At 43.3% G+C, this 27,526-nt stretch overlaps 1 protein-coding gene across 1 annotated transcript in view; it reads right to left on the minus strand.

The window, feature by feature from the left end:
- The window catches only part of NRK (Nik related kinase), a 91,427-nt gene that overhangs the window by 22,318 nt on the left and 41,583 nt on the right, over positions 1 to 27,526 (minus strand). Inside the window, exons 9-24 of the mRNA XM_082770603.1 lie at positions 26,741 to 26,819; positions 26,027 to 26,202; positions 24,193 to 24,265; positions 23,581 to 23,776; positions 22,554 to 22,721; positions 21,614 to 21,778; positions 18,057 to 18,209; positions 12,602 to 12,733; positions 11,662 to 11,729; positions 9,916 to 10,028; positions 7,722 to 7,819; positions 7,297 to 7,415; positions 4,481 to 4,574; positions 1,604 to 1,777; positions 821 to 950; positions 261 to 419 (exon numbers count right to left, since the gene is read on the minus strand). Coding sequence (XP_082626729.1) covers positions 261 to 419; positions 821 to 950; positions 1,604 to 1,777; positions 4,481 to 4,574; positions 7,297 to 7,415; positions 7,722 to 7,819; positions 9,916 to 10,028; positions 11,662 to 11,729; positions 12,602 to 12,733; positions 18,057 to 18,209; positions 21,614 to 21,778; positions 22,554 to 22,721; positions 23,581 to 23,776; positions 24,193 to 24,265; positions 26,027 to 26,202; positions 26,741 to 26,819 — 2,097 coding nt within the window. The remainder of the gene's footprint in view (positions 1 to 260; positions 420 to 820; positions 951 to 1,603; positions 1,778 to 4,480; positions 4,575 to 7,296; positions 7,416 to 7,721; positions 7,820 to 9,915; positions 10,029 to 11,661; positions 11,730 to 12,601; positions 12,734 to 18,056; positions 18,210 to 21,613; positions 21,779 to 22,553; positions 22,722 to 23,580; positions 23,777 to 24,192; positions 24,266 to 26,026; positions 26,203 to 26,740; positions 26,820 to 27,526) is intronic.

Below are 27,526 nucleotides of genomic sequence, written 5' to 3' on the forward strand. Positions count from 1 at the left end.
TTACGGCAAGCGCAGTTTCAATTTGGTGCTCGATCAAAATGTTTTCTCATTCTGATGCACAAAATCCCTTGCAACTGTAACTCATCTGTTTGCCATCTTCCGTCAGGAAGGCAATACCATGCGAGTACACGTAGGTATGTTCTCAGGATTTTCTGACAGGAGAGGCGTGATACAACTGCGAAATCTAACTGCCATATACCGCCAACCTCTCCTGCTGCTGCCTTCCCTCTACACACACGCCCAAGCACTTCTGAGCTTACCCCACAAAGCAGCACAAAGGACCTCCGAGTTGAATTTCTTCTTGTATTTACGAATTTCTGGACTGTCGCTCTGTGGGCGGATATTCGTTGGGTTAACGTTGACAACAGAGCCTTTCCTTGCATTTTCTCTCCTGACAGGCTCAGGTTTTGCACTAGATGCTGAAAAAGATACACGGAATAAAAAATAAATAAAAATTCAAGTGTTTGGCTACATCTCACATTTGACCTGTTTGCGGCAGAATGAAAAAAAATGAAGAGAGGTGAGACTTTGAGAGCATCACATAGCCAGAGAAAACCACACATCTGGAGAACTCCTCACACATTCCTGAGCAAGCACTGTGGTGACACAGCAGCAGAGCTAGTCACATCTGGAGGAACCACAGAGGCCATGCAATGAAATTCACAGCAATGTAGAGTTTAAGTTTGTCAGTAACACCTCCAGAGTTTCAACTGCCAAGTGAGAAGCTTCTCCCTTCCCTCCATCCCTGCCCAGAGCAACAACAACAACAACAAAAAAAACAAACAGGAATGAGATTTTATGAGGGGTAAAGCATACTCACAAGAACTACAGGGAGGTCCAACTGGACTGGTGGGAGGGGTGATTGGCAGAAGTCTGGGATCTATGAATGAAGTAAACGATGTTGTAGATGACGTACTGCTCTTTGAAGGTGTACTTTCAGTGGACGGGGTCTACAATGAAACACAAGAGCTGTTTCAGGATGATGACACTAGGGAGCAGCCAGCACAGAGCAACGTGGGTGTCTCTGAGGTTCAGGTGAAACAGCATGTTGCATAATTAGGTGTAATGAACATGCTTAGAGCAGTAGATAGATGGTACAAATTGAGTGACAAGAGGAAGCCTGAGCTGGGAGTTGTGTCAGGATTCTTGACCAGGCACTGCACTGCAATGAAGTAACTGATCCCCGGAAGAATCTCCTTATATGTTTCTCACTCCCTGCTGTTTCATCTGCAACAGGTCCATGCCTTGTACACTGTCACCTGATGCTGGGATGGAAAGCAATCCAAAGACGATCATTAAAGGCAGATGAGCATGCTGTGTTGCTGATGTTACAGGAAAAGGAGCAGAGGGTACAAGCCCTTCTAGCTTGTGTGAAGTGGAGAGAGAAGGACAAAAACGTGGAACAGCGAAGAAGGGTAGGGAGCTTGAGCTTTCTTATTAGTCCTTCAAAATACATCTTCTAGATAAAAGAAGGGATGTGGTGAAAAATCTTTCCTTTGTAAGAAACAGGATAGATAAATTCAAATGACACTCAAACTCAGGCTTCCATGGGCTGGAGGGAAGTGGTGGTACAATTCATTCAGTCTATAAACTTATCTCATACCTTATTCACAGATTTGTTCTGAGGTTCCTGACTAGTCAGTGGCACTTTTGGTGTGTTCACAGAGGAATCTGAAATTTGGCTCTGCTGAAGAAGATCTGGCAGGAGATAGTTTTGGTTGTTTATGCTCCAGAGGCCTTCTTGAGTGCTAGAAATTTGTTTCCCTAAAATCTGATCCTGCACATGAGAAAACATGGTTAAAGTCCACATTTGATATACTTCCAATGCCCTATGCACCCCCTGTTAATTAGGACAATAAATAATGAAGATATGAGTAGGGGTGCTCTATGTGATGGATTGGATAAGGACAAACACTACAGAAAGATTAAAAAATAGGAAAATACAAAAGCACATGGCAAACATCTGAGATATCAACCTTGGCTTCCACCCCCAAAATGCTCCGGAAACACTGCTCATCTACTATATTCCAAGCTATAGATAAAGAAGTAACTTCATCCTCAGAGACACTTGACAGAAAATCAAATGACTTGTCTTAACAGTACAGATTTAACCTCTCCCATGGTCAGAAGCAGGTACTTCTCAGCTCAGGAGCTGCATATATTTTAAAGCCCCTTACCATTCATTTCATTTCTACTTCCCACTTACTGAATTAGGAAACCTTATTCTAGAGAGATCACATTCAGTAGGATCCAGTGTCAGCACCTGCAGTACAATGAGGTTTGGTACCGTGGCCTTCCTTGTAGGATCCTACTAGCAATACTGTGCAGGCTGTGAGGCACCGTACAAGCTCTCTCCCCTGACAGCCTTAAATACTGACTCGCTGGGACACTGGAAGTTTCTGGAAAAACACAGCTAGAAGCTTTGAGAGGAAGAAAGATGGGATTCGTAAAGCAGGCAGTGTCCCAGATGGACAGGGCAATGCAGAGGAACCTACCCCAGCCATGAAAGGTCTGGTTACCCGAATACCATCCGCACGGGAACACAAAGCGACAGGAGCCAAGTGCTACTCAACAATATTCCTCCTGAATTATGCCAAAGCAAAAAGCACCGTCAAACTCAAACAGCTTCTGGCTGGTTGAATTCAAGGCACGTCTATACACTGCACTGACTGATAAACAACCTACTGAAATCAGCTCAGCTTTTTTTGAATGCTGGTCAATATATCCAAAATATAGCGGATAACTCTGAATGAAAGACATTTGCCTTTTAAAAGCCAAGTAATTAGCCAGGAATAAAATTGATGCTGTAGGCATTTTACGTTTTTAATTCTGATATTTTAAAATTTTCTTTTGTGTTTAGAGTTAGATTCAGCTGAACTGAGCCAAACTCCCATTTGAGTCATTTGAGCAGCTTGGTACACCCTAACCACTTCAAAATGGGACAGGAAAGGGATGTTGGAAGAATTCATGGATTCTTATGGTAGCTGTGGGTGGTGACACAGAGGTGGGAGGATGGGACTGGATTCTCTGTGAGAAGGGAAAACTCTGGAAGACATCAGAGAGATTGGTGAAAAGAGGTGAGAATCACCTATCTGTCATCTTTCCTGGGTCATTTTCCTTAAACCCAACTGAAAACGTGATCTCCACTCTTCTCCTTCCTCTTCCACCTTCATTCTGAGTCTCAAAGACCCCATCACTTCTCCTTACCCTCAAGCAGCCTATGTCCAGCACCCAGATATCAAGGGAAGGAGAAAGTGCTGGGCTGTTTCTGCCATGAGGAGGAAATGGGCAGGCTCAAGCTGGAGTGCCAGGAAAGAGCTCTGGCACTGGGCAAGGGAGATGGAAAGGGCCTGGAGCTGGTATTGTTTTTTCCTTCACCTCTATGCAGGTGGAGATGGGGGGATCTGAAAGTAAAATTATTAAATGCAGTACAACCTCTTCTGTCAGGCTGTTGCTCTGAAATGGTAACCAGTCTTTCATTTCTGGTACAGAACAGTAAGCTTTAAAATAATGCATTGGACTCAGTGCAGGTTCGAGGAAGACGAACAGCATGAGCTGCTGAGATCATGGCTCAGTCTGGTGCCCCATGCATCAAAGCAAGGTCTTTTCTCCTTAAGAATGGTGGGAGACAGGCAAAGTGGGACTCCTTTGCCAGCCTGGATAGATTTCTCTCCGGTCTGAAGCTTACAAAACCCACCAGAGGCAAAGGAAACTCCTTTTTCTTCCTAACTCTGTCAGAGCTTACACAAGAAGCTCAGGGGAAAATGCCAGTTTCATGGCAATTTATTTTTCCCTATCTGTGAAACAAGAATACACTCAGTAATACGTGAGAAATGCTCTGAGGTTGAGAGCAAGTCTTATTACTGTAATTTTTTTGTTTTCAACCACAAAGAACATTGTTCTGCTTTCTCTGTTTTCATCTTTTCTGCACTAATATTTATCACAGGGGAAAATCCACACAACTTGAAGCCTCTGCTACAAACTATAGATAGGAAAGAACCACAACATGACACACAAGGGAACGTGTGTTTTTGCTAAGCCCGTGGGGAGGGATGAAGTACTTTTCCCATCTTTCAGTAATATTTTTAAAAAATATACTTCTCTTTACATTGGAATAAAGAAGGTCAACATTTTTAAAAATAGAAACCTTGCACGCTGACTATAATCTACAGGATCACTTTTTGCAACCTGCCTAGAGCCTTCATGCAGAGTAAGCTGGCATCAGCCACTACTACTGGGTCAGTAATAAGGACAAATGAAGAGGTGCAATTTTGAACCTAGACGTAAGCCTGATTGTAGGAAGCACAAAACCTGAAACAGTATGCACTTTTTTAAAGCTTATAGCTGGAATTTGAAATGACAGAGCAGGACTTCAGAGTGAAAATGCTGCTGAGAAGGAGTGGATACAGAGTTTATCACGTACATTAACAATTTGACTCTCCCCACACTGTACCCGAGCCCTTACAAATGGCCAAATTACCTTCTGTTCTGCAGTGGTGCTTTGGGGTTTCAGTTCAATCCCATCTGGTACTTTCGTCCTTGAGAAATCTGCCACTCTGCTGCTCAGCAGTTGCCTGGTAACAAACTCCAATTAATGAACAGAACTACTTCGGGGGGGGGGGAAAAAACAACAACCCAAAAAATACAAAACCCTATACCAAAACCCACAAAAAAGATCTCCATATACACGAGTTCAACTGAGCGTAATTAACATTCACTAGTTACACGTCAGGGTTCTGGTACAAAAGCTGGTTGATTAGGATGTGCCTGGATGGACTGGTGCACGAGGACTGCTCCCAGTAGGAAACTCTCCCCAGCTCACTGGAGGCTTCCCTTCCTTCACCCATCATTTTGACAGGTGCTCAAGGTGAGTGCCAGAAGGTCCATCGAGCAGCCCACTTCAAAACTTCTCCCATCTCCCCTCGTACACTACCCTGAGGGGTAAAACACTGGCCACCCTGCTCCCAAAAGTCCAGCATCAGCTGCACCTGGGGAGAGCTGCTGCTCCTCTGTATGCTGCTCTCCCCCGCTGGGACAGACTGCATTGCAACTTCATTCTGTGCAAGAACACAACCATGCTCACTTCACACCTAAAGCAGCAGAAGTACAGGGACAGAAGGACTGGGTCAGGCCACAAGCCCACTGAGCCCAGTATCCTGTCTTCCATGGTGACCAAAAGCAGGTCCTAATAGACAGGGTAAGACCAAAGTGAGCATCTCTTACCCTGTCGAGTGGTATCTGGGTTTTAAAACAACATGAAAGAGTGTGAACGACTTTTTTTTTTTTTCCCCTATGGGAGGTATAAATATTTGCATGCTGAACTTGGGAGGAATGGCAACACATGGAGCAGGATCACTGATGAATGCAAGGTCCTGATCTTAAATGACAGCAACCTCCCATTTACTGGTGGGAGTAAGTACTTACCAGTCAAGAACACACCTGCAGCCCCATTATTTGAATTTGGTAATGAACAGCATGCAAAGAGCAGAGAGAAGAAACTCAATTATACAAAACGAGCCACAGGAAACATGTTTTTTTTGTTTGTTTGTTAGGGGGATTTTGAATGCTGCAGGTATCAAAGAAGGAAACAGCCTTGGTAGAGTGGGAGAGATGAGCATGAACAGAATACATATGCTACACAAGCAGGTAGGATGATGGCTTGTGCTCACTGACATCCCTCCTTAAAACAAAACACTCGTGTGTGCTATTTACTTGGTAGTAATAAGGATATATTTCCCCAAGTATCTATCTTTCAATATAAATGATGCTCAGCTGAGGTGAAGAGACTTCCCTAAGACTGCACTGCCAGTTTCCATGAGGTTCTCGCAGTGGCTGTGTGTGCAGAAGGCCAACCTAACAGGGCTCAGCCCGCTGACCCCATTTCTCCAAAGGACCGGTGGGTCTCACACACAGGAGACGCACACAACACATGCAGATTTCCAAAGGCAGTGGGACACCTCCAAATCATTACAGCGTACAGGGATGTAACAACCTAACACTCATGTAGCACAGTCATTGCTACAGGGCAAATCCGTATTTTTATGTGGAGTCTTTCTGAGGTCTAGGATGAATTTTATGACCTAGAACAAATAAAACTTTACAGAGCAAAAAGATGTGGTTTGGAGGGGAACAGCAAGAAAATAAGGCATTACAGCAAAATGACAGCTTTTTCAAGTGAATAAACGACAGTATTTTTTCTAATATTATCCCTCCTTATCCCTCAGCTTTGAAAATGAACTTCAGAAATGCAAATCGGGAACATGTGCAGGTACAAAATCCTTATTCAGAGGAGCACAGTGGAAAGGACTGGTATCAGGCCAATGCCAGAGCTTGCCAACAGCGTTACAAATCTGTGCATCTCCGTCTGAGGACTGACAAAACCACATGTGCAATTATGTCAGAAGAGCAAAAGCCTCATCCTAGAGAGCTCTGTATTGCTGAGATGCACTTCGAAGTAAATACTGGAACTGAAATAAACTGAAGTTCTCTTTGCAAGAAAATTAGAAGTCTTGTTCATCAATACTGAAAACCCATTGTGTTTCTTGTTCCAAGCAGCAGGGCTGACTGACTGATCCCCTCTTTCACTTGGACAAGCAAGAGATTCACGCTCCATTATTTCACAGCAGAATACACATTCTGCATGACAGGTAAAACACCACAAGATGTCAGTCACAAAATCACCAAGAGAAACTGGAAAGCTAAAGAGAAGCGGTTCATGTCAGATCGGCTTGGTAGAAACTACAATGTGCAATCTCGTAACTGCAGCAATCGTGCAAAATAACAATACTAAAAACACAGCAAATTCTACAAAACCGAATCCTGCTTACAGCTCCCCCCTTTATAAACAACCCAGGTGAAATAATCAGCTTTTCAGTGGTAATTATTTCCACTAGAGTGAACAGACCATCTGAAGACAAGTGCTACGTTTGCCTTGCTTTTTGCACCGATCTGCATTTAACATGAAGATATACAGCTCTCCTTTTTTCTTTTAAAAATTCCATTTCAACGTAGATCAATGTGAAGTAATCTCTGAAGAAGCACTACCTATTGATGTTCAGTTAAAACGAGACATTTCCTCATTGTCCCAAGGCAGCAGGTCATCAAAGCTTATTACATTGCACACATCTGATGGAGCAAACATTTACCCCCAGGAGTTCATTATAGTGAGATTAAACTGCTTAATTACAGCTGACATAAATGACTGATAGCAACTTCAGAGGGGACGCATTTATGCATGCCAACTCTTTCCAGAAATTTATAAGTGTGTAATAAAAAGAGAAAATTAATCAAGCCAACCTCATGTGGTTCATGTCATCTTCATCACTGCTGCCGACTTCGTCACTTGACGAGGAGTAGTCTGCTGCTTTCCAGAACGAACCGGTGCTGTCCTTCCCCTTGGCAAAGGAGACTGGGCTCTGAACAGAGAAAACTCAGTTTTTCCTCAAGGAAGAACCCATTGTTAAATACCATGGGCAAGATTTTACTGTCCCAGTAAGGGAACTCCAGACACCCCAGTCCTACAGGAGATCAGGTACGTGCTCTCATGTTACTAGCAGTAGCCTGCACATGACTCGTCTTCAAACCTCCAGCCCAGCCTCTTGGATGGACTTAACTACTTAGCCAGCTAGCTCAAGCACCAACAGAGCAGCTGTCTGCACAGGTGTGCCCTCAGCGAAAACCGTGAATCAATCAGAAATAGCAGTGGATATAGAAGAGCCTACCTCAACCTGGCCTGGATGAGAAACTTTTTCAGGTTTCTTGTGCAGCTGCAGGTGGTTCTGGGCCAAAGCGTTCTCTCCCTTGGCTGCTCCTGGGTTCCCTGTAAAAAAAAATTTCATTGAGCCACTTCTCAGCTCCCACTTCCACTCTGCCCTGCAGGGAAGTGGGTAGCAAGGGCCAGCACCCACGGGGCTCCTCAGGGTTCTGCCCGAGGTCAGGCACTGGTGACGGAAGCTGTGGCCCCGCGCTTCCCTCCCAGGTGCAGGGCTGGGGACCCGCAGGGCTACTGAGGCCACCCAGATGCGATGATGCCATGTTAGGAGGGAAGCCTCCAAGAGATCAAGTGAACCTTCCTCTTCATTAACCCCCATAAAGATACCTGGGAAGAACCAAAGCAGCCCTGGAGAGACGCTGTCTTCTGCACACAACTCCTGATACAAGAGAAGGGAGGGAAGGCAGACGTGCCCCCACCCTGCCAGCAGGGCACACAGCTACCTCATTCAGCAGTTTATTTCATGACTGTCCCACTGCTACCAACAGGACTCCTCGTAAGATAACAGGGGGAGAGTTCAAGCTCAGACAAATTAGAATTTGTATTTGGTAATTTAGCTAGTTTTATCACAATGGCTTCAGGTACTCATGCATTTTGCAAAGCTTTTAAAACTCAAAATTCCTTATTGGTCAATGAGTACCTAAGCAACTCAGCAGCAGTATTAGTTTTAAAGTATTTATAGCCCTTTCCTGCCCAATTCACTATCCCTGTGGGTTTGGGAAAGCAACAAACTCTGGAACACCATATGCCAGAACTAGCTGTAATTTAATGACACTTAAGAACGCAAGGAGACAGTTTAAACCACGAGGGAGGTTTTCTATTCTTTCCATGGCTGGTGAGGTTTTCATTTCCCCATGCCAAAATAGCACAGGAGTTACACATCATGCAGACATTGCAAAGTTGAACTGGGCTGTTGTACGCTGCTCATCATTATGCTATTATTCAAACATAAAATGACATAAGAGCAAAAAGAAACAGACCCCAAGCAGTTTAAACTGTGCTCTGGTTTTCTCTTGAAGTAAAGCTTCCTACTTTGCATGGTTAGTGAAAGCAAAATTGGCTTGGTTGTGTAAATGTAATAAATAAGCAATTTGTTCTTCATTTATCAAGGGTTTTCAAATTAACAATGCGAGCCTCAGTTTAAAAATAAATGACCTCAGCAGCTCGCTGCTGTGGTTTCCGAACATTTTTAGCATCCACCCTGTCTTGTCTTGGGCGTGATTCCCCATGTCACCCATCTGCATCAACCTGGATGTAAAGCACTGTAAAACACAAGTGCTTTGCAAAGAGCTATACAAGAAACTGCCCCAGATTTGACCCACAGGAAAGGCACTAAGGAACAGCAAATACAGGAACAAACCCCTCCTCTTCTGCTCCGTGTCCCCTTCTGCCCGAGTCTCAGTTCATGTCTCAGGAAACAGAGTTTGTAGAGCAAAGAAATCTGCATAACCATTAGCAAGCCCACTGTGTTCTTCCATTGCTACCAGAGACATCAAGATCCCTTAAAACTTGCACTGTGCTTTCACTGGATGAGGCCATCTCCACGTTTAACTTCCTTTCCCTTTTTCTCAGTTCCACTATCTTTCTGCAAGTAGGAGTAGAGGAAGAATGTTTCACAAGCTGCTGCATGGAGAATCTTACGTACTTCCTTATGCTTCTTTCAGCCAGCACAATATTAGAGTGCAGAAATATTAATGTACAGCAGCTGCTCATCTGTATCATCTTATTAGTGGGCAATGCAAAAAAGCAGCATATGGTTATGCAGAAAATGCCAATGGGTGAACATTAGCATTGAAATAGATCTGTGTATGTTATGTTGGCTCTGCTGAGTTTCAGTGGTGTCAGTAAGTGCAACAGAACTGATTTTTTCACTTCTTAATTGACGTAATTAAAATTTTCTGTGTGGAAGTACATTCACAGTCATTTTTTTTTTTTTTTTGACTCAAAAAGGGAAGTATTTATATTTTAGGAACATGGAACCATAAAACCAAGAAGGCTGTCAAAAGCCTATCACCAGAAGACATTAAAAACAAAACAAAACACAGAAACATTTACTATGCAACACTTGACACCCTACAGAAATCCATTTCACATGATAGGAACTCTGCACATTGTGACTGATGAATCCTTGACTTGGGAATCACCTGAGATTGGTCGGCTGCTCTGATGAGATCCCATCTCCCATTGCTTGCTGCCAGGAGTGCTGCTGCTGTTTGGCTTCAGAGCATGGCCCCCGGGGGACAACTGATGACTGTTACTAAACAGAAAGACAGAAAGCACATCAGGCGATTTGTGTTTAGGAACGCAGACTGGAATGCACCTCCTAGGCCACTGAACCAAGCTCCCTGCTGTCAGCGTATGATATAATACTCTTAATAAGCAAAAACTTTGCATTTTGTGGTGTTCCAGGCAGGGCCACCCAATGGCAAGAGAAAAGGGAGGGGACAGTTTCCTCTGGGAATTCATTCCAGGAGAATGCAGAGTCCCAAGTCACCACAAAATACCCTACTCAATTCTCCCTTGGCCTCTTCAGACCAGTGTCACTCCTGGTTCCAAAATCTCAAGGCTTTTACAAATAATGAAACCTATTCTCCTACAAGATACATCATCACCCACTTATCAGTGGAGAAAGGAATATACAAGACAGTAAAACAGGCTGCCAAGTAAAACTGAGTCTCACTCAGTAATCCCAGGCTAAGAAGCCCCTAACTTTTAACACTGTGGTTTGCCTTCATGTTTCTTTTCTGGTTTGCCTCCTTTAATTCTTATGTAGAGAGCAGTTAGGGTTTGACTTCACTTGAAAGTTGTTTCAGGTGATGTTTCTGACTTTGGTATAACACAAGCAACCGTTCCAAAGTGCTGCACATCATTCTGTTAGGTCAGCTGAAACTACTTCCCTTCTAAATCTCTGCAAACCCAGTTCCTCCCTGCATTATGTTATTCCTTGATGAGATGTCCTGTGGGGGCTACCCTTCACCACTGAGCTCTCTGCACCCTTGGTCTTTTCTTCTGGGATGCCAAGTACACTCACCTTAAGGGCAGACTGCTGGAATACTGCCAAATACAGCACATTTGTCTGTTCAAGCTACTTTCAGGCAGAACAAAGTTGCAGCCACAAGCTTCACTCACAAACTATAATTAAAGTGCCTAGACAGGGAGTTGAGGCCAAGGCCAAAGTCACTGAAGTATCCACGCAAAGAATTCCTCTTTGAAACAATGGTGCAGGCCCTGAAGTGCCACAACAAAGCATCTCCATGAGCACCCTGACCAAGCCACTAGCACCACCTGCCCCTGCCATCCTCAGGTGTCAACAGGCTGGGATCTCCAGCAACCTGCACCTTCAGCAGTCACTTGCTCTGACGTGAAGGGACAGATGGTAAAACAGTACTAAATCACAAGCAGCTGTTAAATTACTGCACTACATAATTGGGAAACCAAGGAAGAACTTGCATGGGAACTGCTCAGGCAAGCCAAGCAGACTGAAACAAATGAAACAACTCGTTGCAGGAATTATTACAGGTGGAACAGCCTTTATATATTAAAAATATTGCTTTCCATTAGAACACAGAACTACCTTGCATGAAAAGTAAGCAATCTACAATAGGTTTGTTTGTATTTAAATCATGTACATTAGTCATTAAAAGGAAGCTAGCTTAGATGCTTCCTTCAGGTTTAAGATCAAGAGATTTGGTTCATTATTTATTGGATGAGCTGACACAAAACACAAAATAACTGTAACTGTCATTAAATGAGGTACGAACAGGTTTAGTGTTACTAAAACAGTTTTAGTGTTACTGAGGTTATGGCTTTGTTTTTAAATAAATTGGATTCAGTTTTCCCATTGGCAATAAATCAGCATTAGTATAAGCATAAAACACTTAGGAACTTACCTTGAATGGCATCTCTGATGGCCAGGTTGATCCCTGCCGTAAAATTTAGAGGTTGTCCTTTCTGGAACCTTAAGGATTTAATCAAATATTTTTGATTTGCTACTGATAGACTCAGTTAATAAACCTAATGCTTGCCCTGTAACAATACAGAAAGGAGACTAACCAACATAAAAGAACAATGCTTCAGTGGGGCCTGTGGAGCTGTCTTTCATGACATCAACACTGGAAGCTGTGAGTCAGCAGCAGGTACTTCCATTTTGCTCTGAGCCTCTGCAATCTATCAGGGTGCAGTCTGTGAGTGGTTTGCACCTTTCCTGGGAGTCAGCATTATTCTTGGTCAATATTTAAAGCAGACAGAGAAACACGTCTGCAGTCATTAATGCAGCTTTACCTAGGTGGTGGATTGCCTTATGTTGCTACCAAAGTGTGCATATACAAGGGGAGGGGAGGAAAGTGGGGAGAAAAAAAAAAAAAAAGGACAGACACACACATCCCACCGGCAAAGTAATAAAACAAATTAACAGACATGCATGCCCATACATACACACATCCCCACACAGGAGTTCTGCCCTTTTTCTTAGGAGTTCTGTTAAAAAGAAATTGGTACACCATCACCTGAATTATATTAACTAATGAGCTTTTCTGCAACAAACCAGATTGTGCACAGGAAGGGAAGCTACAAATATTTGGTCTAACAAAAACCGTGTATCTGCATTCATTGACCCCACAGATACTATATGCACACACTGAGAGCATTGACCTGCTTAATCAGTACAGAATTGTATCTTTATACATGTAGTCTTCTTTCTAGATTAGTGAAACCTAGTAAGTGGGTAACTGATGGGATTTTCACTCAGCTTCATAAAGCCAAAGGGGGTGGATGCTACACAGAGCAGGAAACCGGGCTCAGACAGTGCCAAACACCCAGCATTTCACATACCTTTGGGGGTTGTTCTTCGTTTTGAATCTCACTCCAGAACACATCATCTTGTCCAGGGCTGACTGGTATTGTTGCCATATCTGACAGCGAGCTGCTGTGGTACGCATCTTTACTTGCCCGGAAATTGTCACACTTGAAACAAATGAAATACAGAGTGAATTGTACTTCTCTGCCTCTACAACGTGTCCCAGTGCCAACAGATATCAACTGTTCTGTTTGAGAGATCGAATTTTTAGCAAATGTGTAACAAGTATTGTGTTTCGACACAGACTTACCTTGTTCACTGTGAAATTATTGATTTCCACCATCTTAAGCACAAATATTTCAAGCTGAAGGGCACAATATAAAGAAATAGTAAAAACATCTATGCTATACGTACGTCTCCCACCCTTATGTCTGTGGAGAAGCTAGTAGGTCACTGGCAATGCACAGGGAACTGCTGAATTGAGTGACACAAATTACTGCTAAATATATTTCATACAAACCTGACCAATGACCCATTTCAGAACTAAGACAGAACAATAAATGGGTGAATCCCACTCCCCTACCTAAGACGTTCCCTTCCAAGCTAGTCTTTGCAAGCCCACCATCAACCTACAGCCACTGCAGACAAACTGCCACCTGGAAATGCTTCTAACTCTCCAACAGACTGCCCTGGACCTCCTTTACAATAGAAATTTACAGGTGCTTTAAAAAAAATAAAATTTGAACCTGCTGTAAGCAATTAGAAACTATGCCCACACTATATCTCATGCACAGTCACAGCCAGGTGCTCCCATTGAGATCACCTGTGTCTAGCTTGGCGTGTAGCATTGACACTCACTGGAGAGCCGGTGCAAATCTCATTAGATAGCTATCAGCTATCTTTGAGGGCATCACATTGGGGCATTAGGATAGCAAATGCCCTAATTGGGGTGAGAGGAGAGGGGGAATAGAATGCTCATTCCAATGGAATAACATGTTAGCAGTGTACAATTTAATCTAAAATACTCTAGATTTGTTCCTCTAATTCTCTCTGTATTAAAAAAATAAATAAAAAGGAAAGGTCCTTTAAATTCTGTGCATTAATAATCTATCACACTTGAGTCTTCCAAAGGGGAAGAGAGGAACAGAGATAAAAATGTCAACCGAATGTACTGATCCTTCCTGAAATGAGAAATCCTCTTGGACACGAGATTGAGACAGAATACATGGAAATGCTGTGTGAGCCGGGCCCATCTTGAGGGATTCCTATGCCAGAACCAATTTAATGTTACAGAAATAGAAAACTAGTAGAGAAGTGCCTGAAGCTATATCACTTTGTGCTTTCTCTTCTCATGCAAAGCAAGACCAGGGCTCCTCGGGGACACCGGCAGCCAGCAGGAACACTACGAGATGCCTGCCAGCTGCTGTCCTTCCCCAGTCTGGACTGAGCTTTTGTACATTACCAGTGGGAAGCACCTCTTATCTCAAGCAGACTGCAAAACAGCACCCCGACCACTTCCAGTACTAAGAAAGAGGCCGGTAATTTTTCTCTGAGTCAAAGTTTTAATGTTTGTGTCCCGATCAAATTACTACAGCTCAGCTCAGAGGCAGCTGCAGTTCAGTTTCCCCACAGAATGACTCAGACAAATATTTTATTGATTTATTAGCTAAGCATATTAAAATTTTCACCAGTTCCCTTGAGCTAGAGACATTATGAATGCACAGCAGTATTATTTACCTACTATGTAATTCATTTTTAAGTGAAGTAACCTATATTAAAAAGTAACACACGGTAACAGAACTACACACAGGTTTTCAATAACATAATACAAATATGAACCTCCATAGCTCTGAAGATCATTTAAATATCTCTAAGTAGTAATTCTAAAACTATCTAAAGATGAAAAACACACATTCAATTGTCCCACCACCACCTCCAAGTCCAGCTAGGGGAAGTCAGCTGCAGAAAACCAGTCTCGAAGAGTTCACCTGGTTAAATATTCAGGTGCTTTCCCTGCCTTTTGGGGAGAACATGTTGTGTTCGCTCTCTGTAAAGAAAATAGCTTTATCAGCAGTTAGAACATCTCCTAATCCGTGTCCTTTCATTTTGTCAAAATGACTTTTTTTGTCCAACATGATTGTCACTAATAATAGTTTTCAGTTAACCAGAATTATTTTTAACAGCGAAGTGTTCCCCTGAAGTGACTCATCTGGGGGATAGGAACAGGCTTTACAGCAAGTGTATTATTATCAGAATATAGGAAGATTTTCGTCCTTGCCAGTTTTTCAACAAGATACTTAACTTTCTTCCTAAATTTCAGCTTTTGAGTCCTGCAGAGTACCAGAAAACTACTTGTGCTTAAAAGCAGGGGTGAGCTTTGCTGAATCATGATGTGACTGAGGAACTCTCAGCTCCGCACACACCCTCTGCAGATGGTACCCACGTACATTCTTTGGGCAGGGACAGACCAGTACTCCGGTTTCTTGTAAAGCCAGGAAGTGATGCCTGTTTCTGGGATGATTTCTGCAGGACCTACAAAACCTTGCGATTCTACAGCAAACCAAAAACATTTCAGATAACCCCCAAATCGTAGTGTTTGGCCACATTACTCCACACAGAAGAGCAGATCTAGATAGCAAATCCTACAGGAGAACCACAGAATCAATTTAAAAGAAAAAAAAAAAAAAAAAAAAAAAGGATCCTGCAGGTAGCCCAGAACAGCTCACCCCACAACACTGCAGCCAGAGAGCCGGACCTGCTGCCATGCTGCAGCTCACCAAAGGCAAAGCAGGTACAAAGCAGGTGGAAATGACACACTCTGATCTGGGAATATCTCACATTTCCCTCACCAGACAGACAGGGTACAAGACACTGAGAAATCCTGCTCCCTGCACGTTGGGAGCTGCATTAAGATTTCCAGGGAAATCATTTTGACAGAGAGTCGGGCAATAAAGAGGTGCCACACAGAATAGGATCATTTAAAATAAGAAGTCTTTTTAGTCTGAGCTGAGCAGTGATGACAGATGATCCCTCTCTGACAAAGCTGTCTGGAAGTTCTTCAGTACAGACATCTGTGATGGATTCACCTTGCATTTTAACTCCACCATTCACTTTTATTTTAAATCAACAAGGCTCCGACGTACAGAACTCTCCGAGTACATTGCTGTGAGTCTTTTAGTCTCCAGGTGACTAACTGGCCCATCGCTCATATAGCCTTATCGCTTTATAAAGTTAATATATGCAACGCTGCCAAACACACGGCTATTAGCATCAACAGCTGCTACCAACGAGCAAAAGGAAACAACCCTTAAGAAGATTTATAAATTACCCCTTGAAGATCATTGCGTTTCCATGCTAACACAGCAGAGGAGACCACAGATCGACTTCTCCCTGCCCACACGGTCTCCACCTGCCAGAGCACTGACTTGTGCAGGGGTAACAGGGCAGCTGCCAGCAGGGAGTGAAATCACACTAACCACTATATATCATGTGCTGCTGGTAGCGTTAAGTAACACCATCCCTTTACATAGCATTGAAATGTTATAGAGTAGTTTCTAGGAAGGAATGTGAAAGAGGGTGATAATATTGCTTTATTCCTTGCCACTCCCCAAAGCAGTAGAGAAGCACTACCAAGCAGAGAAGCACCAACAAAGTGCAAAAGGATGAAGTGACTTGTCCTAGGTCTGGATCACAGCCAGGCAAGGATGTAGCCCCTTTCATCCATGGAGCAGCACTTCTGCATGGCAGGACTCTCCTGGGTAAACCCACTGTGCTCCTGCAGAATCCCAGATGCCCTGCAATACACTATGGGCCTTCCCACTCCTACTACAGGGCCAAAATATTCAGCTCAAGGAAGCTGCCAGCCACTGCTCAAGGCTAAGATACAAACATCCTTCTTGCAGACCCTGCACCAGCTCTCCAGTGAGTCAATGCTACAAGCCAAGCCATCAATTTAGCCCAGTCACAAAACTCATGACTTAAAATGACAAATGGGCCGTGGAAAAAAAAGGATGTGAGAAGATACACCAATATTTTCCCAGGGAAAAGCTATCGGGGCCTTTTTTTCCCAGCAGATGTCTGTGTTGATTTTTCCATCACCACCAGACAGCAGCAACCTGAACAAGAAAAGCGCAGCAGGCTTGGGCTTAAAGAGGCTATCGGCCAGCTATTACCTGCCTCGCACAGACTCACTCTCAGGCGTACGTGGAAGCAGGATAGGGCAGCACTGGGCCATGCAGCCTGCCCTGTGAGCACCTAGGCTCTGGGGAAGGAGGAAGGATGAGAGTTTTTCCTCACACTTCAAGAAATACAGTGTGAGAAGGCAAAACATCCATGGTGCTGCAAGAAGGGCTGAGTTGGGACACACTGAGCTCAACACGATCAGTATGCAGAGATGCTAACAAGGGCATGACTTTTCAGGCACATCTGTATCTTTCATGCAGGACGTAAATTCACAAGAAGCTCAAGACAAGCAAGATTTCAGTGGCTAGCAATGAGCATAAAAGCTTGGGATAGCACCTCATAGTAACGACTTGCAATTGCAAGTAGCCTCTGAGAAGTCAGAGGGCCCGCCCTGCTGTTAGGGCTCAGCAGCAAAGCAGCATGAGATGCTCCCAAAGCCGCTGAGTTGAAAGTAATAACCCAGGCACCTCTCCTCAGTCTTATCTCCCTGCTTTGGCTCCGGGATCCAACTTGCTGGGAAGTGAGGCCACCAGATGCCATACGCAGCAGTGAGAGCTCTCCCAGAGCTGGTAGAAATAGCAGGAGTTAAAACACTGTGAAAAGGATTCTGATGCAGAACTTTATCAGTGTTCTCACTGTATACATAGAGTGACCTGTTCAGGTATGACTTCTAACCTCTAACGCTGATTTCTGTACATACTTTGGTATACTGCCTAAGATACATGGATCTTACATCTGTAGTTGAAACCAACAGCTTCTTCAGTAAGTTCTGATGCAGCACCTGAAGACTAGAAATGGGAATTCACAAACCTTCCAGGCTCTATCTGCAGGCAAAATCTGACTCTGCAGTGGCAACTAGTCCTCGTTCCATCTCTATATACACGTTTAGATTATTTCATAAGATCCCTAACAATCTTGTTCATGTAGATGGTCTTCAGGGATAAAGATCTTGGCTTTAGACTTGTTTTGTGAAGTGCCACATATATTTATGGCACCATATAAATAATACATCATCCAGGGACTGTAACAGAACAGCCTTTCAGGCTTTTTGTGAAACATCTAACAGTAACATCATAGAATCAACATAGTCAGACATCAAGTGTATAAAAATAACTGTTATCTAAACCTGAGCTGCATTGCCCAAGTCTAATTCCACTTGTAACTTAGCAGCACACAGTGGCACTAAAAATCTGAGGCAGATTGCTGCAGGCCTCAGTCATTTATGCCAGGAGCAAAGGGTAACATGTCTCCGATGTGCTTAGGCACTACCTGTGCTTTCTCCTCCCTGTTTAGGCAGCAATACCATACCTGCACTACAACAGCTCTCTGCAGGGCAGGGGTGCAGGGGCTGGAGCTGCTGCCGGAGCCCACCCTTGCCTGCGGCGCGATGTCGTGCCCCAGCACCACGGGCCACTGGAGGGAGGGCTGGGTGCTGTCACTTCTCTTTCTTCGGTCCTCAGCCTGCAAAGGAGAAGAGAAAAGGCATGACGTGCCAGAGCTGCAGTCGGCTTTATTCTAGGCCATTCTGTTTGCTACAGGCTAGGATTTTAGCTGGGGAGGAATCATCTCTCTGTATTTACTTACCTTTGACAGCACGCAACCTGTTTTGTTGTGCATTTATAACCCCCTTTTACAACGTTGACATTCCTGCAAGTGGCTCTCTATGTTAAAACACTTTTAATGCTCTATTGTTTGGTATTTTAACTGCCCTATGGAAAAGACTGCGGAACACGATCTAGGAGGAACAAAGGTCCTTTTATTTCCTGAGGGCACTGCTCATTATAACATGTCTGTCTTATGGTTTTGACCCCGTGGCTCTTTGCATTTTTATTCAACGTGACTGATTTCCATTCTGAATTCTAAATCTTTATCGTATCCTCTGATTTAGTAGCCTAGGAACAGTTCTACACCACAAGCAAGAATAACGCAATCTCACACCCAGCTGCATCTGGGCGCACATTCCTAATGGCCTCACCCTATCTGGATGCTTGTGCCTAGGTCAGGATGCTAAGTGTACTCTGAACACAGCCTAGGAACCTGCTGAGGAGATGGAAAATGATTCTCATGGATCTTGATGGGACGTGGGGGGAAGCAAGCAAAAAAGGTATTAAAAGAAGCAGCAACAGCCAATGCCAAGAAATTCTAGCCCCAGTGAACTCCACTGTAACACTGCTTTTGAGGCCAGATTTTCATTACTTGCAACTGCTAAGAATGAAAGGTGAATTTTACCTAGAGCAAGAAAGAAAATGTAAAAATTAGAGTGGTTTCACTAAGCTAGAGATAATAATTTAACTACTACCTTTGTTCTCAAACAGCATTTGCATGCAATGCATTGCAACACAGATGCAAACTTAAGCAGCCAACACTTTGGGCTCCCAGAACTGACTTCAGCCCTGGTGCAGGCACTGAACTGGTGCAGCACCAAGCCCGAGCTCAGAGTCCTTTCCTCACAGCTCATCAGCTGCTGGGATCGGACACAGCACAGGGGTGAGCTCACATCTGCACCCATCGGGGAAAACCTGCTCTGACCTGCCTGCCATAGGAAGAGCTCAAAGACAAAGAGGATGAATTCCCCAGAAAGGGCTTTGTGGTGCCAAACATTAAACTTGAGGTTTTGTAGGGCTATAGGGTATTTTTTTTAATTACTTTTATTGTTTTAAGTATCTCAACTGAACAAAAATTCCAAAGAGATTTCCTATATCAATAACTTGTCCTTCAAATGCCACTGAACCCTACAAATTATGGAAAAAAAGAACTTACTCTAGAGTAGGCTATATCTATTCCTGTGCAGATCTCTCCCAGTGCAGAAAATGGCATCTTTTCAGCTAATGAACTGGGGAAGATCAGTATTAGCAAGAAGGAATTCATTGAATTATTTCTGTTAAAAATAGTCGAAACTTTAAAGCATTTTTGAATTGTCACAAGCCGTTATGAGTGCTGACATAATTATAAAGTCTCAAATTCTAACCAAAAAAATGCAATCCTGTTCCACTAAAATCCTAACTAGTGCAAAGTGTCTTCCAAGAAGTTTTGAGATTAAGTAAGTGATATTGTAAAAGAATTTGCCCTCAAAACCAGACTACATTATAGCAGCCATGATGACAAACAACAGCATCGTGCTGTGAACCCAAAAGGCAGGCAAATCTGTGGATATGATTTCCCTTTTGTTTTCACACTGTTTGCTTCTTCATGTGCCTAACTTACCTGCAACTAGTAGCATTTTATTTCACGACTCAATTAAAAGTTAATGGTGACTGCCTACACTGAACTCCATAATATTTTTCATTCTGCTACGAAGGGTTCATCTACAAAATTTGTGCCCAAACTAAATAGTATTTGAGCTGATATTTTGCAGGTTTTTTTTTCACTTCTAGCTACAGTGAAGTAGAAAAGAAAGTTAAATGTAATAAAACAGAGTTGCATATTCTCTCCACCCACCCAAAGCCTAGCAAAGGCAAAGCATTTCTATGACTTTGGTGATGTGTATTTAGCAAAAGCAGCTTACTTCTCTGTCCACACCCAACTTACTCCCCAGCCAGAATAAGACCCAGCCCTCTGCCACCAACTAAATACCGATTTCCAAAAGAGTTCATTCAAATCTCAGTAATGCTTTGTTTAACCAGTCAACGCAATAAAGCCTTTGGATCTAGGGCATTTTGTGGCAGTTAAGTTTTACTTCAAACACAATCAGACATTCTCTTGTTTTCGCAAACTGCTGCTCTAACAAGGGCCTTAGTATCTGTTCTTTTCTTGATTTCATATTGCCACTTAGCTGTTTGCAGTCTCTGTCCAGTTATTGATATTCACCATTTCAACAATCCTAGCAGAAGAGTTTCATTTAACTGCTTATCAATATAGAAAACTTCACTTAAGGGAGCCAGCTGCAGCACGTGCACGCACATAGAGGTGATATCAGAGTGGACACTTACTTAAAGACTGCAGCAACATGTAACTAAGCAGTGCCCTGCATTCCTCCTACACACGCATGCACAAGCTCTCCTTGTGCTTAGTTTGGGTATTTAGGGAGGAACCTGCCTTGTCAGGAAGACACAAACTACCACATCTAATATTCTACTTGCACACAGCTGCCCCTGAGGAGGCACCTGCAAACTGCTGAGATTTCTGACACTAACACAGCCAAATAACGTGACAATCGCACCAGCTGTAGAACTGGGCTCACACACTGGGGGTGTGTCAAAAAGAAAAATGAGCATGGTAGGAATAGCGAGATAACATAGGTAAAATGGACTTGTAGCTTTTATCCTTATGATACCAGTAAACAGAAAGAGTTGGATGGCAGAAATAATTCCAGAGTTAACAAAAGAGTGAAATGGAGTGAAGGGTGAAACTCCTAATCCAGGACTTTACACGGCTACCCCTTATCCATCAAATCCAACCTACCTGAAATCCCAGAAGACAAAGAACAAGAAAAGGCATCACTACCTGACATCAGGGGCACAGAGACCCATGCTTGAAATGCATGACAGTGTTCTGTGTCTGAGTCAATTCTGTGAACCCTAACATCAGGTGAAGGCATCTGTAAAAACCTCAGATGATGTTACCTTAATTCATTTGTCTTTGGGAGACAAGGGAATGCCAGCTAGTCGACCAGAGGGATTATGATTCCCGGTTCACCACAGTCACGCCTTTCTTTGAACTTGACTACAAGTGACAGAGACTAACCCCTCCTTTTCCTTATCCTCTACATTAATGGATATCAAAGGCTTCTTTATAGCAAAGTGTGTAGAAAGATACAGGTCAAGCTGCCGATTTAGGTTTAAAGATCATCCCGTTCTCTACTTCAGGACCACCACAGCATCATAAACTTCAACTGCACCAAAATGCTACATTGGCTGAGTTGGTACCTCTTTGCCTGCGTTGCTTGGTGGAGGATGTGCTGCTGAATTTGAACTCTTGGAAGGCTCCTTCTTTTTCTGCTTATGGTCATGCTGGAGAGACAACAGCTGCGTCTGATCTTTGGGCAAGGTTCGATGCACCCTCTTGTTGTGCTGCACGTCTTCTACTTTTTTCTGAAAGCAAAGAGTGGTGAACCTCAGAGAGAACAACGCCTTAGAGGACAATCAAGTTGACTGCTGGAAATAGTGGCTTTTAAAAAGAATCAAGTGAGTGCAATTGCTGCAGGGCTGACAGCAGAGACACAAACCTGAGGAACAGAAAGCATAAAATGATCCCAAACACTCTATGTTTAGCTTTTGGAAGAACACAACAGAAAATCACATTTTTTTCCTTTTACTTTTCCAAAAACAGAGGCCTTTGATCAAACACACCATGCTTGATTATGAATCAGGTCACTAGTTGCAACATTAGGAAAACATAGTGGCCAAGGCACCAGACTCGACAATGTGACTTCAGTGTTAAAAATAACCTCCACTTCATTTTTATTTGTAAAAAAGAGATTGTCCTTTGCACAATCTGAAGAAAGACTGGAGACTCCAGAGATTTAAGCTTAAGTTGAGCTCATGCTGCAAGCTTTCAGGGTAAAGATATCTTAAATCAGATTAAAGTGACTGAAGACAACTTCAGCGAGGAGAAGCAGCAGGGACAGAAGTGTCATGCTCAAGGGAGAGGAAGTGTCATTGCTGTAGATAAGGAAGGTGACTCAGTAACATGCCAGTTAACTCCAAAGAAGGTTGCAAGTGAGAACAAGAGGCAGTAAATACATTTAAAAAGTCCCTCTCTGGTCTGTGACTCCGAGGATGGCAACACCCTCAAGGGAACTGAGAAAGACAACAGCTACAGGAACAGGGAGCTGGGAATTGCTGCCAGTAAACCCCCCTTTCATACCTGCTTCTTTTCTGATTTCCTCTGCCCGTCTGCTATGAACCGTTCATCATCTTCCACAGCTCTTCTGTCTTCTTTACATCTCTCCTCTTTCCTCTGAACATCCTTAGCCTCTGGCCACCTCTGCTCACACTCCTGCTGCCTTCGGAGCTCTTGCTCTCGCCTCTGATGCTGAAAGAGAGCCAGAGAATAACATTGGTTATTTTGTTTTCCTTTTGTACCTGCCAATTATTTATGCCAGTATTCATTAATCACAACGCCTGTTTCCTGGTGTACTTTCAGTAATAGGGGATACCTGATACACAGCCCAGCAGGAGCAGAGAACCACAAATTGCCACCGCAATGACTATCAAATCTGAAGTGAAACCTTTGCCCTTTTGGCAGCCAAGGACAGATTTGCCACTCATTTAAAGCAGGCATGTGAGCTCTCTGTGGTGGCTGGCAGCTAATCTAATGACAAATGTCTTCCTGTCATTTTGAGAAGCAAAGGTTTTTTCCAGAGTCCCCCAGTTTTGCTGGAACTGCTTTGCCAGTTTGGGAGTGTTTGCACAATGCTTGAATCTCATCAGATGCTCCTGAGAAGAGACACGTTGGTGATTTAGCAATCCTGCAACATCACAGTGCGTCAGACAGCTGAAAAGGCAGCTACCTTGTAACATCTTAAACAGAAGCAAGGCCAGTACCCTGGATCTGGAAGACAGCCTCAGAACTGGGCAATGCACACGAGAAAGAAACCAGGACCTCTCAGCCCATCTGCCTGGGCTTCCACAACCAAACAAACTCAAGCAAACGCCCTGAGCCTGCTGCTCCCAAAGCTCAGGGCAGGTTGTTAGCAGGAAAAGGACAGAGCCCTTTTAAAATCATTTAATATCATTGTGTTCAGAAGTGACAGTTCCGCCAGGGTTAAAGACTACAAGACAGGTTGTGCTGACAATTTAACACAGCCTTCTTGCCTTTCAAAGACTATTCTCTACAGGCACGTTTTTTATTTGTGATGGGATGTGGAACAGCAATACAAGCCAGGCCTTACATCCTCCAGCCTCTTTCTCTGCTCTTTCTGCTGCTCAATGCGCTTCTGCCGCTCTGTCAGCAGCTGCTTCTTGTATTTCTCCTGGTCCTTCAACTGCTGCTGCTGGCGATGAGGGTCAGAACGGTTTTTGTTTTCCTGTTGCAGCCTCAGAAACTCACGACGGAGAGTTGACTCCCCTGGGAGATTAACTATGGAGCTGAAACAAAAGGCAAGTTGCTCTATGACTAAACATAACATTAAAGTGGAGAGAATACAAGGTGCACTGGGAATTGCTCGTTGTCCTGTGTTAGCAAATGAAAATGTTTCAATAAATCTCTGCCATGTTGGCTACGCATCTGCATTTACTGGGCTACAAAGCAGCCTGAAGCTGATTATTGGCTGCTTCATTTGAGATTTTCCTCCCTATTGCTGGGGAACAAAGCAGCAGCTTATTACAGACACCTTACACTCAGAATTTGTATTCAATAGCTAGAGAACAGTTAAAGCTACCAGAGGGGATATAGGAGATAAGGGATGTAGAGGAAGTTAAGAAAGTCAATCTGTCTGAGGAGAGCTGTCTTCAACAAGAACAGCTTGGCCAATCAAATTTTATATTCATGCCATAAAATTAACCTTGGTTCTCCTTCATCTTCATTCAGCTCATCATCTTCCTCCTCACTTCCACTGTAATCATAGTCTGTTTCTTCTATTAAAAAAAAAAAAAAAGAGAGAGAACAATAAATGCCAATGGAGGATGACATTATTTAAGATGTTATCTCAAACTTTCCTTCTGAGCACTCGATCTGAACTACATGCAGCTCAGCAGGAATTTAAAAGCCTCAAGTTGCATGCTCTAGAAGGCTGAGGGGACGCAGCAGAAGAAATCCAGGTATGGATTTCTCAAAACCTAGCTCAGACCACAGGTCACTGGGCAGCCCCTTTACACGCTTCTACTTTTTCCCTTGACGGGCTACGCTGGTTTTGCAAAACTGACCTGTTTCCACAACCTGCAAAATGCTACACTAAGCCCACAGAGATATCCAACCCCATAACATTAGCAGTGGGGTTACTTCAGAAATAAGTCCAGATAAGGCATAAAAGACTTATACAGTCCTTCTCTGCTACTGTGTGCTTTTTGCATGGCTAAATTGAGGTCTTCAGAGTAAATCTGTGTTTCCTTTTGTGCTAAAATTAATAATTAAAGAACCAGGGATAATCACACAATGCTGGTTTTAACACAGCCATTCAGGAGAAGGTGGCCCATATTTTTAAAGTTCTCTTCACGAATATCAGAGAGGCAGCTTTTAAGGGAGGGTTTCAAATTAGCATGCCATACAGCCAACAATACAGAGCAGGACCAAAGTAGGACCTAACTTTTTTTGACATCACTAACTTGAAGTGTATAGTCTGGCAGTTTCACACTGTTCTCCTTTTCAGGGGAGCTCTGATAAAAAAAAATAGCATCTTCCATCTCTAACTATCTGTCAACATGTGATTGTTATCACCATATCTTTACCACCTCAAGTGCATTCTTTGTGAAAACCTTTAACTGTCTGTCTTTCCGTCCAACTGTGCTTTGAGATCCACAGCTGAAAGAGGTGGTGGAATTTATGTTGACTATTGGAGTCAGTAAATTTACATTGCAACAGCAATTCCATTTTAGGCACAAATATTCTTGTCAAATCAATACTTAGAGTTTGGCAAGTCATTTTCCAACTTAACAGAGCTTTCTGAGTTTGCCTTCATAGCCACTGATCTCCACGGTACCCCTGCCATTATAAAATATACAAGAGAAGGAGGGGAGAGAGGACAGGGAAAATCATGGGGTGGCAGGCTACAGCTCTCTACATGGCAGGTCAACATGCCACTTCAACACTATTTCCAGGTTTTGCTCTGAATAACAGGGCTAGCATTTGGAACCACCTCAGATTCTCTCTTTCTTCATGCATCCTGTGCAGTAGACAATTATACCCAAGTGTGACTGGATCTTAGAGGCCTTCTCAAGGACTCTTGTGCACTCCAGTGCAAAATGCTCTTTAGAGAGCACTACTGACCCCAAAGTAGTCACGAGATATAATTATATGGAGATGCAACCAGTAAATTAAATAGATCAGGAACTGTCAGATGAACTGAGAAACTAGGTAAGGCTTGTGGCGTACGGATTAGATACTCCAGAAAGCAGAGGCCTAGATGTTACTTGGACTTCTTGGTCACAGCAGCATTGGGTTGTGTGCCGTGAATCGGTGTCAATCAGTATCCAAAGACCCCAGCTCTTAAAACACCATTAAGGACCTGGGCTTTGGCAAAGAGATTTTCCAAATGGCCCAACTGCTATCACCAACTAAGCTTTCTCACAGCTTTTGTGGTACTGGTACTTCAGGTGGATCTGCCTCGTACTCTGCTGCCAACAATCAGAAGAGGACCTTACTAGCTGCAACTCCTTTTATTTTGTTTTTTGCCACGTTACCTCGTTCTCCTTTTTTCTTCCTGGTCCTATCCAGGTGGTCTTTCAGCATGATGCGCACTTGCCGTTCATTCTGCATGTCTCGGATAAAGGAGTGCTTAAGCAAGGTTTCGGTGGATGGACGATGCAAATAATTTTTTACAAGGCAGCTTTCAACAAAGTTAAGGAATTTTTTTGACCTGAAAAACACAGAATAGCAGGGTTAAATAATAAGCTTTTTCAGTATTGAATTTTAAATTCAGTACTGAATTTACATCAGTATCAACAAAACCACTATCTGGCCAACACAGCTTAAAAAAAAAATAATTACTTATCCTTTTGGTATGGAGAGGATTTTCTTTATAAACTTCATTTATATGACAAATCCTCTGTAAGCCACAAGGACTGCCCCAACGTTCATGCAATCTTCTGACAAACCAACCCAACAGCCTATCTAAACTGAAATTGCAGCCACCCATGCCCCAATCTTTAGTGACTGGGATGACTGCTGCTGCTTAGCCAGAGTTCAAAAGGAAGGTGCTGCTTCCCAGAAGTAAACTATATCTGCACCTGTGGCTTTCCCCAGCACTATAAACAGTGGAAGAAAGACCACAGATGTGGAGGAAAGACCTCACAAATCACTGCAGGATCTGACAAGATCATAGCCTCTGGACAAGAGAGCTCAAAATCCTCCTAAGCCCAATGCTGCAAAAATACAGTTTGCACGTATCTCCTTACCATTTTCTGGATTTCAGCTTTGGGGGCGGGTTCCGGGGGATGAGGAAGAGCGCTCTCATGGGGTGCATGTCACACAGGGCTGCAAAGGAGATCACACAGTTAAGGGCACACATCCCCACATCCCAATCACAGCTGACCACCACCACCCAGGCAGACCCCCACTTGCTTCTCCCAGTTCTTCCAGCACAGCACCCACCACAGGACCTTACCATCAGTCAGTGAAATTCAGGCTACAGACAAATGAAGTCTTAGAGTACAAAGAAAGCTTTCACGACAATACATTGGTATCGCCAGCTAAATGAGGTTTAGTTGAAAGAAACCTCAACAATGGCAACAATGATTGCAGCCTTCTTCATTATTTTTTTTTAAATATATATATAAGGCTTCAGAAGTACATTAAAAAACCTCCTATCTCTAATATACCAAATGGGTGTTTTTGCATAAACAGAAGTTAAATGTGTTTTTTTTTTTTTATGGTTCAGATAAATGATAAGCTAAGATACATCGCTCATGACATAAGACAAAAAAGTAGGATGAAGAAAACCTGATGCGAACCAGACAGCCCATAAACTGTGTCACTTGAGCAGAGAGTGATGGCTGAGCACATACTTCATCTATTCTGTGTTTTGGGAGCATGAGCACCGTTATTAGACAATCTGTAAGAAATCCTCCCCATGCATTCAGATGCTGGTTTCTCTCCAGCCCAATGTACTTCTGTTTAGTGTTACTGTTGTGGAAAGCTAAAACTACAAAGAACTTGGAAAAAAGTAAATACCATCATCTCTC

Source organism: Aythya marila, assembly GCF_965140915.1.
Source record: "Aythya marila genome assembly, chromosome: 13".
NCBI classification, from domain to species: domain Eukaryota; kingdom Metazoa; phylum Chordata; class Aves; order Anseriformes; family Anatidae; genus Aythya; species Aythya marila.